Raw genomic sequence first — 15873 nt, 5'->3', positions numbered from 1 at the left:
TGATTTATGGGATGGTGTCATTTGTCATCTCTGATACAAGAAGAGTGTTTTTCTTCATGAGACACAAGTCTCTTTCCTTCCACAGCCATTATGGACTCCATTTGGTTCCTATTCCAGGCTCATGCCTGTTTTGTGTGTGTGTGTGTGTGTGTGTGTATTTGTGAAGGAAACATAATCACTGTGCGGGATTTTGCGTGTGTGTTTGTACGCAAACAGAACTCTTCTAACAGTACTACTGCAATGTATGAGGTGTGTGTTTGTATCAGTGCTTTTGGCTTGCAGTGCTTCCCCGCGGCAGAACAATTAGGAGGCGCTCAGTTGGTGTCTTTGCTGCCTATTGATTCTGATTTCACTTTATCTCTTCCTGTCTCTCACCCTCTCTCTCTTCCCCCGGATCTCACCCTCTCCCTCCTATCTCTCGTTCACATCCCCCTCTCCCTTCCTCCTCCTCGCTCCGGCCTCACCCCCTTCACCTCCCACCCCACTCCTCCTCCTCCGGGCCTCACCCCTCTTCACCTCCCACCCAACTCTTCCTCATCCTCTTCCTCCTCCTCTTCCTCCTCCTCGTCGTCTTCCTCCTCTGGTGCTCCTCCGGTGGGCTCTGCAGAAGGCCCCTGATGTGGCTCAGTCTTCCTCCTCCTCCTCTCCCTCCTCACAGGCATCTGAGAAAAACAAGTTGGAGGTATGCTATGCTATGCTACACTATGCTGCTTCAATGTGCTGTGCTGTGCTGTGCTGTGCTGTGCTTCTTTAAGGCATGCTATGTATGTGTCTGTGTGGTGTTGTGGTCCTGTCATTTAATCCTTGTGTAGTGGATTAGATTAGATTAGATTCAACTTTGATTGTCATTTAGCAGAGTACAGGTAGCCAATGAAATGCAGTAGTAGGCTACATGTCAAGGTCAAAATCCTGTCTGTGGTTTTTCTTTGTGTTTTTGTTTTTGTGTTTTTTTTGTTTGTTTATTCTTTGAGTTTTGTGTTTATGCTTGTGTTTCTGTTGGTTTTTTGTGGTGTGTTGATGCTATGTTGGGTTTGTGTTTGTGGGTTGTGTTTACTCTGTGTTTGTGTGTGTGTGTCTGTGTGTGCGCGCTCTGTTTGTGTTGTGTAGTTCTCCAGTGACATGTGGTTGTGTTGAGTGTGTTGCTTGTCTATGTGATGCAGAGAGAGCGAGTACAACTCACTGTGTTTGTTGTCTTGGACCCTACTGAAGAAAGCCTTTGACTTTGAAATGCTTGTGTGGTGCTGTCTAGTTTTTAAGCCAGTCATTCTTAACAGGCTTAGGCATCCCTCTCACTCAAGCATGCCTGGCAGCCATGGTCACACACACACACACACACACACACACACACACACACACACACACACACGCACACGCACACGCACACACACACACACACACCCTTGCCCAGCAGGCCCAATTAAGACCTCTGGAGCCTCTCCCCTCTCTGTCTCCTCTCCTCACGAGGTCAGACATGCAGACACCATTTCCCCTGGTCAGACCTGTCCCTGGAAGCCAAGGCCACGGCGGAGAGGGAGCAGGCAAGAGCGAGGGATGAGAGGGATGAGCGGGAGAGGGAGAAGAGGAGGGGTGGGGGGGTTAAGACTGGATGCAGAGAGGGTCTGCCTGTAAAGGACAGAGCCCCGAGGACACACACGGTCATCAGTCTGAAGGGTACAGTGCCGGCATGACATCATCGCTCTAAAGAGCCAGGAGAGAGGACAAGGAGCGCAGGGGGGGTGGGGGGGTGGGGTGAGTGGGCTGGAGTATAAATGGTAGTGGGGGGGGGGCGGGGGGGGTGAGTTGGGGTGGGCTGGAGTATAGATGGTAGTGGGGGGGGGGGGGGGTGAGTTGGAGTGGGCTGGAGTATAGATGGTAGTGGGGGGGGGGTGTGAGTTGGAGTGGGCTGGAGTATAGATGGTAGTGGGGGGGGGCGGGGGGGGGGTGAGTTGGGGTGGGCTGGAGTATAGATGGTAGTGGGGGGGGTGAGTTGGAGTGGGCTGGAGTATAGATGGTAGTGGGGGGGGGGGGGGTGAGTTGGAGTGGGCTGGGGTATAGATGGTAGTGGGGGGGGGGGGGGGGGGGGGTGGTATATATATGGTAGTGGGGGGGTATATATATATATATATATATATATATGGTAGTGGGGGTGGGGAGCCTTGGGGTTGTGGTGGGGTATAGATGGTAGTGGGGGTGGGGAGACTTGGGGTTGTGGTGGGGTATAGATGGTAGTGGGGGAAGGAGACTGAGATGAGAGATGGAATGAGGAAACAAATGAGCGAGGATGGAGTTGGAGAAGAGGAGAAGGGGGGGGGTAGGGAGTGAGAGATTGGATAGGGGAGGTGGTGGTGATGGAGGACAGAGGCAAATATGAAAGGGAGGAAGGGAAGGAGGAAAGGGGGGAAACGAGAGAGAGAGAGAGGGAAAGGGAGAGAAGGTGCAAACAAGATGGAAAGGGCAAGAGGTAAGGAAAGGTCAAGCACGATGGAGAGAGGGAGGGAGGGAAGGAGGGAGGTGTTTGAGGTGTGAGGTCACATGTTGTGGTGATGGTAGCTGATCATTGAGGTAGGGGGGAGATGAATTACACATGTCATCTGTCCCTACCAGCACAGAGAGAGAGAGAGAGAGAGAGAGCGAGCTAGAGCTAGTAGTAGATGGGCAGGGTTGTCTTGCTCTGTGTCTGTATACGCGTCTGTGTACATGAGCAGTTGTGCTCTGGTGTGTTCCTCTGTTTACAATTGAATGGTTGTGTATCAGTGTAAAAAGCTTTCACACGTGTACTCTGTACACATGGACGTGTATGTGTGTATGCATAAACTTTTATTGTGTGTGTATGTGGTGACTGCGGTCCTGCGTGGGTGTATGTATGTACGTTGGGAGGGGCCGTAGGTTGAAGGTGTGCGCCCTAATCGATCGGCCTACCCCGTGAGCGTGCAGAAAGGTAAATGGAGTAATCGATACACTTGTAAAGGCTCTGAGAGACAGCATACAGCACTTAGCCAACCTTCAAGGTGCCTTGCTCTCTCCGTCTCTCGCTCCCTCTCCATCCCTTTCTCTCTTTTCATCTCACTACGCTCTTTCATCCCCCTCTCCTCTCCTCACATGTATTTCTTCTGACACTCGCACCCCTTACACATCTAAGAAAACCTTGTGCTGGTTGTTTGCTCTAAGATCATACCTGCTGTCCATTCACTGTTGCCTTTCCCCTTTTTTGCTGTACTTTCCTCTCTCTCTCTCTCTCTCTCTCTCTCTCTCTCTCTCTCTCTCTCTCTCTCTCTCTCTCTCTCTCTCTCTCTCTCTCTCTCTCTCTCTCTCTCTGTTTTTTTTCTCTACAGTGAGAAATTGATTTAGTGTAAGTGCAAGAGAGGTGGTGGAGGAGGGGGACCAGGGAAAGAAGAGGAGGGGGGGGGGGTGCCAGCAGCAGCAGCAGCAGCTCGATAACAATCTTTGAACCCTTTATGAGTTTTTCATTATTCATAATTATGCTGGCTTCTCACCAGAGGCTTCCTTCAAGTCGTGTGTGTGTGTGTGAAAGAAAAGAAACTTGTGGTTTGTGAAGTTTATGAAACATTTCCAATGAGGAGACCGAGCCTGTGTGTGTGTGTGTGTGTGTGTGTGTGTGTGTGTGTGTACGTATTGGTATTCCTACTCCTCTCTACCTGCATGCTGGCTCCTACATGCCTGCACACTGCATCGACACAGACAAACTCTGACTGACTTCCCACTCCTCTCCCTCTCTGCCTGCTTCCCTTCCCTCCACCCCCCCCCCCCCCCCCCATCCCTCACTCTCACCCCCTCCCCTCCCGACAGAAGGAAAGGGAGAAGAAGAAGGACGAGAGGAAGAGGGAAAAGGACACAGACAAAAGCACCAAGCCCTCGCCTCTGGAGAAGGTCAGTACCAATCTCCGCGAACTTCCACAAACAGCGTTCAACAGCGCCGCCGCCCCACCCTCCCCTCCGAGCCGCCTCCGCCTCCACCTCCACCTCCTCCATCCATCTCCATGCAGATTCCCTCCATACATCAGGGCCCAGTTAAGCGGCACCTTGGCTGTGGCTTGCACGCTATAGTTGGATGAAAAGGTTGCGAGTGCCTTTTGGAGGCCATATGACCAAATGGCCAAATGGATGTGCATTCTTCAACCAGTTGCTTTATTGTTTTTTAAAAAAGTCCACAGGTTTGTGCCATGAAAGATTCAAAAAGTCATTTCAAATATGTCACAGACAGAAGAGAAGAGTAAAGGGACAGTAATAGATCAGTAATAGATCAATTAAAAATCAGCTGCACACAATAAATAAATAAATAAATAAATGTATGCATCCATACAACATCCATACAACACTGTAAACACTAAGTGTCAATATCAGTCAGTGTTCCTGGCCTCATTCCAGATTATGCTGGATAGAAAATAAAGGCATCGTATCACCTCCCCAGGTAGTCACAAGCCAGATCTGAATTTGTAAAAAAATAACCACCATCTTGGAGTGCATGCCTAGTGCTCATTTTCTTGCTGCTCCCGGCACTTTAATTAGCATCAGAAGACCAGACCACTGGGAATGCTCTTGTGATAATAGCTCAGATTGAAATGTTGCAGATTTATATGACGCATTGGAGCTCTCGAGTGTGGTGTAGTGAGGGGCTTGCCTGTGCTGATACATTGCTTCAATAGTGTGTGTGTGTGTGTGTGTGTGTGTGTGTGTGTGTGTGAGAGGGTAGAGGTGGTAACTAGAGCTGAAAGGTGTACAGTAGTTTATCTCCACGCCAGTGCTTATCAGAGCCCTCAGCAAAGCACTGTTGCCACTGCTTACAGCGGAACTTACTAGAAGGAAACATGATGTACTACACCAGCGGTGCAGTACTACAGAAATGCTGAAGCACACTCACACACAAAAAGATATGTACTGAATTTGTATGCAAGCTCACATACTGATACAGACTGATATACTGTATGTTATCTTTTTTAGACCTCTCTGAGAAAACAGAAACGGTTAGGTCCAGTGTGGTGTGAAGGACCTTGTGATTCCTCAGTGATTCCTACTGTGTAACTTTATGTTGTGAGGCTCTGCTTGTGTTTGGAGATGAAACCGGAGAAAATGGCGAAAGATTGGAGGTGGGATGGGGACGTGCACCCGTTAGGAGCATGACCGGTGCTGAATGACAGGCAGGCAGGGTGAGCATGGTACTGGGGGGTCTCCTGGCCCAGGATGCAGGGGCTGTGCTTGAAAAGACCCCCCACTCCATACCTCCACTCCTGTCCTCATTTATCATTTCCTTTCTCTCTCTCTCTTTCTCTCCCTCCCTCCCCACACTTTCATTGCCTCCTGTCTTCATATATCTTATGCTCTTTCTGTCTCTTGACCTTCTCTCTAGTTTGTATACCATGACATGCCCACTTGGTGTGTGTGTGTGTGTGTGTGTGTGTGTGTGTGTGTGTGTGTGTGTGTGTGTGTGTGTGTGTGTGTGGTGTAGCATTAGTTCTGGGTCATGGTGCACAGGGAGAAGTAATTCCATGGCCTTTAGAAAACTCCTGATCCTAGTAGTAGCAATCTCTCCAGCTTTCCACACCACTGCCTCTCACCCAGTAATATTCACAACCCCAAGGTGTGTGTGTGTGTGAGAGAGAGAGAAGGAGAAAGAGTGAGTAAGTTCAAGAGTGCTCAGTCATACGTCATAATTAGTCTTTCTGTTAAATGTTGGAAGCTGCTGACACAGAAAGTGCACACACACAGCTGACCTTCTGCAGAGAAAGGCACAATGCACTTCTCTCTCTGACTGATGGACACACACCACACACACACACACACACACACACACACACCATACACCACACACACACAGACAATGGTTTAATTAAAGGTGGTTATTAAACGGCTATTTAGTTGAATCCGTGTTGATAACAATGCCTTGTCCTAATGCAGAGCCTGCTGTGTTGACGGAGTTTGTCTATTGCTGCGTGTGTGTGTTTTGAGAGAGATTGAGTGTGAGGGTACCGGTACACACATGCGCACGCACACGCACACGCACACACACACACATCCATCTATCTCACTGCTAATGCCCCCATCCCTCAGTCCCAACAGTATGTTAGCTTAACACTGGCCATTTGTTTTCTGCTCATCAGTTCATACTGATGCAACGCCTCGAGACACATATACGCACACGCAGATGCAGACGCAGAGACGCAGAGACGCAGAGACTCAGAGACGCAGACAGAGACGCAGACACAGACACACACAAAGAGCCCAAGTCAAAGAGCTCCAAGTGGAAGCAAGGGCTTTTGGATGTGCGCATCCTTGCTCGGACCCCCAGCTCTGAGTTGTCCGAGGTGAGGGAGCTCATGCTCATCTCCATACAGATATCTGCAGGCAGCGGAGCGGCAGACGTGTGTGTTTTACACACTCCAGAGCCCCGCACACACACACTGAGATTCATAGCCTCCGCCATTACCCCCTGCTTGTGTGTGTGTGTGTGTGTGTGTGTGAGAGAGAGAAAGTTTGCACTTGTTTTGCGTGTGTGTCGTTATTCCTATTGCTTTTATATCCTTTGCATGATTCTTCATGTAGTTTCTGATTTTGTGTTTTATTTGAGACGTGGATGTGAGTCGCCGTGTGCGCGCGCGTGTCTCTGTCTGTCTGTCTGTCTGCTTGTGTGGTTGCATGTGTGCGGCGTCAGGGGCGTGGTGTTGGTTGTCTGTGTGACTGTGAGCGATGTGCCCCCTGACCCTGTCTCGGGCACAGATTTAGAGTAGAGCATGCTGGGAATGAGGAAGTATGATGGGGGTGAGGGGGTGACTCACCCTGGGTCAGCACGAGGATTGATTAAAGCAATGGTGATTGAGGGTTTGACTGACGTGTGTGTGTGTGTCTGTGTGTGTGTGTGTGTGTGAGTGAGTGAACGGTGTGAGTGGAATCCTGAGTAGCTCTGGGACCATGGAATACAGAATGACTGAGAGATTGATGGATTGAAATACACAGTGGTAGATGGAGAGAGAGCGTGAAAAGACACGACGGACAGTAGGTGGACGAGTATGTCCTTGGAAATGTGACAGACAAAGCCACATAAAAGTATGGACTGTGTGTGTGAGAGAGAGTGAGTGAGTGAGAAAGAGGCTGTCGTTGCTGGAGACACATCAGCTAGTCATGCTCTTGCTTGTGCTGGGAAAATACTACTTTCACTTAGTCTTTCTCATCAGGCGTACACACACACACATACACACACACACACACACATACATACACACACACAAACCTCATTTCAGAGTTCACTGTGCCTCCCAGCAACGTGTGTGTGTGTGTGTGTGTGTGTGTGTGTGTGTGTACGCCTGATGAATAAATGATGAAGGCACTGTCTCTCTCCCTCAGGTTTCCCCGATGAGTGTGCCAGTGCTTGATATCCTCTGATACTCGTGCTTCACTGAGTGTATTTAGCTGTTCTGGGGTGTATTATCGGCCGTCGCCATGCTGCACGGACCACAGAGCTGACAGAGCGAGCGAAGCTCGTGGTGTCAACAGGGTGTGTGTGTGTGTGTGTGTGTGACCGTCTCTGTGTGTGTGTGTGTGTGTGTGACCGTCTCTGTGTGTGTGTGTGTGTGTGACCGTCTCTGTGTGTGTGTGTGTGTGTGTGACAGTCTGTCCGTGTGTGTGTGTGTGTGTCATTCAGACTGGCCATCAGATATGAGAGAGTTGGTCTTCAGTATAGTATAGTATAGTATAGTATAGTATAGGGCAATTCCGCGCAAAACTGTCACATCCATAATGGCAACACAATGCCATGTTATTTAGTTGCCGTTATGGACGTGACAGATCTGCGTGGAATTGCCCTATAATATAGTTTAGTATACAGTAGTAGAGTTGTGAATCAGTATTGTTGTATAAAGCAGTAGGTGCCACGACTGTGCAGCATAGGCCTGTATGAAATGTGTAGGGATGCAACCCAAGACCCTGTACGCACAGGGATGGATTACTGCACGGGCCTACCGGGCCCAAGCCTTTGCATGGAATCATTGCCTCAATATCAACAAATCAGGATGTAGGCTATGAATCTGATTGAATTTAGTATTGGCCATCTCCAAAATTCACCAAAATACAGGAAATCACATTAAACAAATTAAAACATTTCTGGCGGAGGACCCCCAAACCCCCCCTTCCACATATACGACTATTAGTGAGGGGCCCTTAATACATCTGAGCCCAGGGGCCCGAAGGTTCATAATCCCCCCATGTGTACGCAGGTTGGAAAAATTGAAATAGGTTGTGTCAGAAAAATGCACCAGTATGAATTGTGTGCTGCATATTTTGAACATGTTGAATACATTTGCACTGCATTTCCAGCCAGGTTTATTCATTCAGAGATTTGATTCTGTAGGGGAGGGCAACAGGAGGATACCTTTTATCAGTCGCTATTCCCTGGCAGCTGAAGCCCCGGCCTTGGCCACAAGGAGCAGTCTTTGTGTGGGTGGAGGTACTGATGTGGAAGGCAACAACACACTACAATGATAAATGCACAATAGCCTAGCACTGCTATTGTGCTGCCTAGATAATGGTCATTGGAGAACAGTATGGGTCAACTGTAACTTGTACTTTATGTGTAAACACTATACAGTAGCAGAATTAGACAGATGCACTAAAAATGACTGAATTAAATCACACTAGTTTTGTTGTAACATGTACTTTACAATGCAGTATATACAGTAATTGTTTTGGAATCCTTTGATTGATTTGAGTGATTGGTGTATCATGTGCCAGTAGGATCAGCCTAGTGGCAGCAGAAGAGGGGGATATGTCATGAATTATCAAAGGTGCTGCAGAGTCCTTTAGCCTGCCCTGTGGTCAGAGAGGCAGCGATGCTTATGGATCAGATAGCAGTGGATGGGGCGCTATGTGAAGTCTGATGTTGGGCTAGGCATGTAATATGCATGAGCATGAAGATGAAGATTCATGTAATGGCTCAGGAGGTCAAGAGGGCCTTAAGTGGACGGCCTGCTGTTGTAGGTTGTCCTCGGGTCTAAACAAAAAGCACTTTACTGCTAACCGTTCATTGCATGTAGGGTTTTTGTGGCTTTGGTGGTGGTATGTTTGTGTGTAGTGTGTGTTTTTGTGTGTATCTTCATGTGTGTGTATATGTTGTCGGTTGATGGGGTTTTTGATGCGTGTGTGTGCGCACACTCTTGGATTGAGTTTGCGAGGAGATGGTAAGATGGTGCTGCTGGCCATCTTATTTGTATTGCATTTGTATTATCAGGAATAGTATGCTTGGCTTGTGTTTCTGTGTGTGTGTGTGTGTGTGTGTGTGTGTGTGTGTGTGTGTGTGGTACACATACTTCTGTCGTTCTCAGCCATGCAGGCTGTGTAACATCATTCTCTATGGACGTGTCTGAAAAGCCAGTTAATCTTTTTGCAGCAGAGAGGAAGGGAGAAAAGAAATGTGCTGACAGTTGGCGTTCTAAGTCGGGAGCTAAACACACACAGACACACACGGGGGGTGGGAGGGGTATGGGGGGGAGTGTTTGTCCAAATGTCCATTTTGTGTCCCTACTCCTGCACTCCCACACAATTCTGTTTTTATCCTCCTGAGCAGGGGGAACAGAGGATGAAGAAAGGAGCCTGGAGAAAAAAAGAAGGAAGGAGGATGAGGGGGGGAGGGAAAGAGAGGAGGAGGAAGGAGGGAGAAAGAGAGAGAGAAAAGGAGTGGGAGAGAGTGAGACATGCGAAGGAGGAGCACTGGGCTTTTATAATAATTGCTCCTGTAGAATCAGCAGAGTTTAAAGAGGGAGGATGTAAATAGTCCTGTGCCTGCCTCTTTCTCTCTCTCTCTCTCTCTCTCTCTCTCTCTCTCTCTCTCTCTCTCTCTCTCTCTCTCTCTCTCTCTCCCCCCCCCTTTCCTCCACACACCTCTCACCCCACCCCTCAGGAGGTGGATTTGTGTGAAGTTTGGAAGCCAGTCAAATTCTATGCGGCACTGCAGTCTGCAAAGTGGGCAGGATGGAAGGAGAGGAGGGGAGCGGGCAGGTAAATGAGGAAAGAGGAAGAAGAATCACCCCATCAGGCCAACCCTCTGAAGGTGGTGGGGAAGAAAGGGGCGGGTACAGCAGCCATCGCTACCGCCAGCGTTCCTCGACAGCCCTTGCGTTTTTAGCATTTACTGTTTTTAGCTTGCACATCGCTGTCTGAAGATCAGCTCGCTTGCCTTAGTCCAAGATTGAGGATCTGTTTTTTTTTTTTTTTTTTTTCCTGTGGCTAACAGCTAATCTTTAGCTTGGAGTTAAATCAATACACAGTTAGGGAACGGTTCACTCGGGGAAGCACAGGTGTATTAAGCAGGCCTGGTTTTCCCTGGCCCTCCGAGGATTAAGTTTACAGCTCAGCTAAATGGAGTGGAGGAATATAATTTATCTCGCCATTTGGCGTCGGGCCTGTGCCAAAAATCTGCTCTAAATGTTTTATCTCTCCGCTGGCACGAGGTGTTTGTGCCAGTTGAGCTTGCGTTGGAAGTTGGATGCTGTATCGGCAGCTTAAAGTACTCACTTTGCTGATTGTGAAGAAACAGTCACTCCACCAGGCAGTGCAGCGCTATTGGACAGTGCCAATAAACAAAATGCCTCTGTACATTTATGTCCATAGATCGATAGAGCGATCTAGACAGAGTCTTCTTGCCTACGTTCCCCAGAATGCCACTTCATTTGCAGCAGTGCTGGGACTTCTATGGCCACTGAGGGTTATAATAGTGTGGGTTGGCTTCCCAGTTGTCGATAGAGACTTGTTTCAGTGTGCACACCACACCACAATTAGCCAGGTCATTACTGTCATCAATATTGTATTACGATACATGATTGAGAATTTCTTCCTAATTATATCCCGTTGGGTACAGCAATCACAGGGCAGCTCAGTTATGTGCAGGCGGGACATTTAAGTGGAACATTTGTGTGTGAGCGGTCAAGGAATATGATTACTAAATTAGAGGGTTTGATATAATTGTAATCGACATAATGTTTTCACGATTGACTTTCTAGTTTCTGGTGTCTGGTTTAACGGTATTCCTTTTAAAGTTTTTATTCTCCAAATGTATAGTTTTCCCTTGGAGGAACTTCTCAGACCTGTGTTGCAGTGTTTTGGCTCTGTCTGTGACCTCCCTGTCTGTGTCTGTCATTGTTGTCTGTGCTGCAGTACGGCCTTCCTGGCTGCGTTTGTTAGCAGTAGCGCTCAGTAGCTCGTTAGGGTTTAAGTGGAATTAGCCCTGAAAGCTCCCTCTTCATTAATGACAGCTGCAGACTGCCGATTGTTTTCCTTTTTGTTCTTCTTTTTAGACTCCTGGAAAAGCCAGCAGCTAAACCACAAGTCTGATAGATGTGTGTACACACACACACACACACACACACACACACACACACACACACACACACACACACACACACACACACACACACACACACAAACAAACACACACACACACATACACTCTTCTTTTCACCAAACCCCCCCCTCCTTTCGGTCTCACACTTCAGTCTCCCGTTGGCAGTCAGTAGCTGGCTTTCCATCCAACTTATTAATACAAATTCTGGCCATTTAAATGGGTAATCCAGAGTGGAAACGCTTGAAATTCGCATAAAATCTTCTTTGTCGAGAAAGAAATCGATTCACCAGAAGGGGGTTGGATTAATCCTTATTCACATAGGGGATAATGTCACAAAGGTCAGTGGAAACAGGCTCATTTGCATTCGTTCCACTAGAGTTTAAAAACAACCTCATGTGTTCATGCCATAGCAGTTCACAGCTCCTGACTTGATTTAAGGACAATGCACATCAGCGAGGAAGGCATACACACTTGAAAACACACACACACTCTCTCACATCTTCCCTTTTCCACAGGTGTTCCCCAAACACACACATCTCCTCTTTACTTCACTTATCTTCATTGTCTTTCCTCCTGTTTCTCATCAGCTTTCAAGCCCCTCTCCATCTCTCCTCCCTCCTCATCGTGTGTGTGTGTGTGTGTGTGTGTGTGTGTGTGTGTGTGTGTGTGTGTGTGTGTGGTGTCCAAGCTTCAGAGAGAAAATACACACACATAGAGAGAGAGACCATCTGCTGTTCTCTACCCCATGTCTTCTCTCATCTTCACATCAATTCATGAGTGTGAACCTTTCTCTGACATTCCTGACAAGCCTGTGTGTGTGTGTGTGGTGGTGGGGGGCGGGGTTAGAATGGATTGAAGTAGCTGGAAAGAGATGGAAAATAAAGAGAGCCAATAATAGGAACATAAATACATGTGTGTGTGTGTGTGTGTGGCTTACATAATGCCCACACACATGAATACATAGTCTACATGACTTCATATCTGATGGAATTGTGATGGTTGTCAAGGTGATCGTAGGAAGAGTCATGAAAACAGAGAATGAAATCTGTTTGTTTGTGTTATATTCCTGATTGTGTATTACTGAAGCGTGTGTGTGTGTGTGTGTGTGTGTGCAGTTATGAGCAGGCATAGCCCAGTGTGTGCACTTCTAGCTCATTAGCCCTCTGTAGAGCCGGCAGCTGTCCCCCAGCGCTTCCCATTACACTCTCATTAGAACAGTATGCACTAGCCTGGCCTCATATACAGCGGAGAAAATAAGTATTGAACACGTCAACATTTTTTTTCAGGAAGTATACTTCCAGAGAGGCTATTCGCATAAAATTTTCTACAGACATTAGTATTAACTTAGGTTATCCACACATATTAAAAAATCCAAACATTAATGTCCCTAAGTAGAGTTATGAGTAAAAAAGTGGAATGGCACAGGGAAACACACTAAGAAAAAACAGTACACAAAGGCAAGGAATGGCAAGGAACGAGCTGGAATCTAGTTAGAGAGTAATTATCCCTCCTATCTGTGCAAATTAATGTAAGCTGGGTTAGTACATATTTATAAGCTACAAAAAAGTTTTTCGTTACCAAGTTGTCACACAAGAAACATGTCATGATGGGTAAAAGCAAAGAGCTCTTCCAAGACCTTTGCAACATTATTGTTGCAAAACATATCAATGGAACTGGTTACAGATGCATTTCAAAACTTCAGAATCATCCAGTAAGCAGTATTGGAGCCATTATCTGCAAGTGGAAAGAACATCACTGCATCATCAATCGGCCATGCACATGATCTCCTCACAAGATTTCTGACCAGGAAGTCAGAAGGATAGTCAGAAGTGTAGTCTAAGAGCCAAGGACCACTCCAGAAAGACTTGGAGGTAGCAGGTTCAATTGTTACACAGAACATCATAAGTAATGCACTCCACCGCCATGGCCTCTATGCACGCTCACCCCACATGACTCTATTACTGAAGAAAAACATGTCGAAGCTCATTGAAAGTTTGCTACACAACATTTGGACAAGCCTATGAAATACTAAAAGAATGTATTCTGGTCAGGTGAGAGCAAAATTTAACTCTTTGGATGTCATACTACACACCATATTTGGAGGAGAAATGGCACTGTGCATCACCCTAAAAATACCATACCAACAGTGTTGTACCAACAAGTTTGGAGGTGGAGGCATCACGGTGTGGGGCTGTTTTTCATCTCATGGTACTGGTAGACTTCATACAGTTGAAGAAATGATGAATGGAGCCATTCTTTCTGGGAGAATCTTGCCATCCACCAGAACAATGAGGATGAGACATGGCTAGACCTTCCAGCAGGACAATGATCCAAAGCATTCAGCAAAGGAAACTCTCAATTGGTTTCAGAGAAAGGAAATTCAGGCCCTGACTTAAATCCAATTGAACAGTTTTGGAAGTTACCTAAAGATCAGGATTTACAAGAGAGACCCCTGGAATCTTCAATAAAAAAATCTGTTTAAAAGAATGGGCCAAAATCACACCTGAATACTGCAACTGATTAGTTTCGTCAGAGAGGAAATGCCTTGAAGCTCTCATTACAAATAAAGGGTTTTCCACAAAGTATTTAAGAAATTTCAGTAGGCGTGTTCAATACTTTTTTTCCTGTGGCGTTCCACTTTTTTACTCATAACTCTACTTAGGATTTTTTTATATGTGTGGATTACCTAAGTTAATACTAATGTCTGGTGAAAATTTCATCATGCAAATAGCCTCACTGGAAGTATACTTACTGAAAAAAATGTTGACGTGTTCAATATTTATTTTCCCCGCTGTATATTGGCCTATATGCACAATGCTGTGTGGAAAAGTTTTTAACGAGTTGTGTGATGTAGCTCGGTATACTGTCATTTTTGGTGTGTGTGTCACATCCAGGAAGTGTATAAAGCAGAGTCAGGGTGGATGATGATCTTTTCTGAGAGATTGCTGTGTAGCAGATCCCTTGGGCTGCTTCTGAGCGTGACATTGACTCCACACCATATCATAGCAGGTGCCGAGGGCTGTCGCCACACCTTCCACCCAGGGAAGGAGCACTGTTTCTGGGCCAGCCACCTGAACGTCCTCCCCTCCTCCTCCACCGGCTCCATCTGGTCCTTCCCGTGTGTTGGCCAGTCTTATACCAGGCACCAGCTGGGCCCGGAGTTGGCCCACTTAGAGGGTGATTTTAATGTGTTGGCTCCGCTGCGTTCGCCAGTAGCCCTTTAAAGGGGACCTGAAGGGAACAGCGGAGGCCGTCAGGCTTTTTAGGACCAACTTGGTTCGGGATGGAGAGAGGCCCAAGGAGTCTGATGGAAGTTGGAACAAATGACAAAGGAGGCAAAGTGTGTGTGTGTGTGCATGTGTGCGTGCATGTGTGCGTGCATATGTGTGTGTGCATATGTGTGTGTGTGTGGGGGAGAGAGGTTGTCAGAGATGGAAAGAGAGAAAGCAGGAGACAGAAAGACAGAGAGTGGTAGACAGACGTTCGCTAGGGACCTTGTCTGGGAATGATATGCCAGGTCACGCAGCCAATTACAGAGAGCCAGTGTCGTCTTGATTCCTTTTCTTTAGCACTTTTACTCTCCTTTTTCTATCTCGCTGTGTCTCTACGCTACGTTTTTCTCCCTCTTATTTCATCTCTCTTCTCACTGTGACATTTAGCTGCAGGCTGCTTGTTACACACACACACACACACACACACACACACACACACACACACACACACACACACACACACACTACTCTTTTAACAGTGACCTTGTATGCGATGCAGTGTTAAAGGAGCAATACTCCTGACATCTACCGAGGGCACACGGTTCAGACCTGGAGAGATGAAGGGTGTGACTTAATCATCACACACACACACACACACACACACACACACACTAGTGGTGGGGGAAAAAATCGATTCTGTTCAGTATCGTAATATTTTGTGCACACAAGTATACAGATACCGTAGCGCAAAGTATTGCAATATTTAATTATATCATTTAATTATCTATTTGACTTTATTTGAGTCGGGTTTACTCTGGGTTTACCCTGATAACATTACTGTATTACTGTAAATTTGCTTATTACGCCCACAAGGTTGCACTTGTTGTGCCACTTTGTTGTGCATTTAACGGCAATTTCAAATGAAAATGGCTTCACAATCTAGTGTTGCACGGTGTATCGATACTAAAAAGGTATCACGATGCCTTCACGCAAAAAACGACACGATTTCCGACGTTTTTAGAATTGATACTTTGTTAAAATAATAACGTTCAGTGTCTGTAAACTGCTGCTCTCACTGCTCCTTGCACGCATCTAGGCAAGTGGGCGTGTCAAGCAGGCAGCTCCGAGTGAGTGAGTACGCAGGCAACGTCTACATAGTCTTTCCCTACAGTCCTCGGCCTTGTGGATAAAACAAATGTGAAATCTGGAACTATTTCGAATACATCGCGAATAGTGAAGGCAAGCCATCAGGTACACAGAGGCCCGTTTGTAAAATATGTTTCAAAGTCATTTTAAAGCAGTAGGCTACGCATGGAA

At 46.9% G+C, this 15873-nt stretch overlaps 1 protein-coding gene across 1 annotated transcript in view; it reads left to right on the top strand.

The window, feature by feature from the left end:
• The window catches only part of smap1 (small ArfGAP 1), an 89060-nt gene that overhangs the window by 36336 nt on the left and 36851 nt on the right, over nucleotides 1–15873 (top strand). The window contains 2 exon segments of the mRNA XM_042066238.1: nucleotides 533–682; nucleotides 3808–3888. Coding sequence (XP_041922172.1) covers nucleotides 533–682; nucleotides 3808–3888 — 231 coding nt within the window.

Source organism: Alosa sapidissima, chromosome 16, assembly GCF_018492685.1.
Source record: "Alosa sapidissima isolate fAloSap1 chromosome 16, fAloSap1.pri, whole genome shotgun sequence".
Classification (NCBI taxonomy): Eukaryota; Metazoa; Chordata; class Actinopteri; order Clupeiformes; family Clupeidae; genus Alosa; species Alosa sapidissima.
This window is presented reverse-complemented; position numbering and strand designations above follow the sequence as displayed.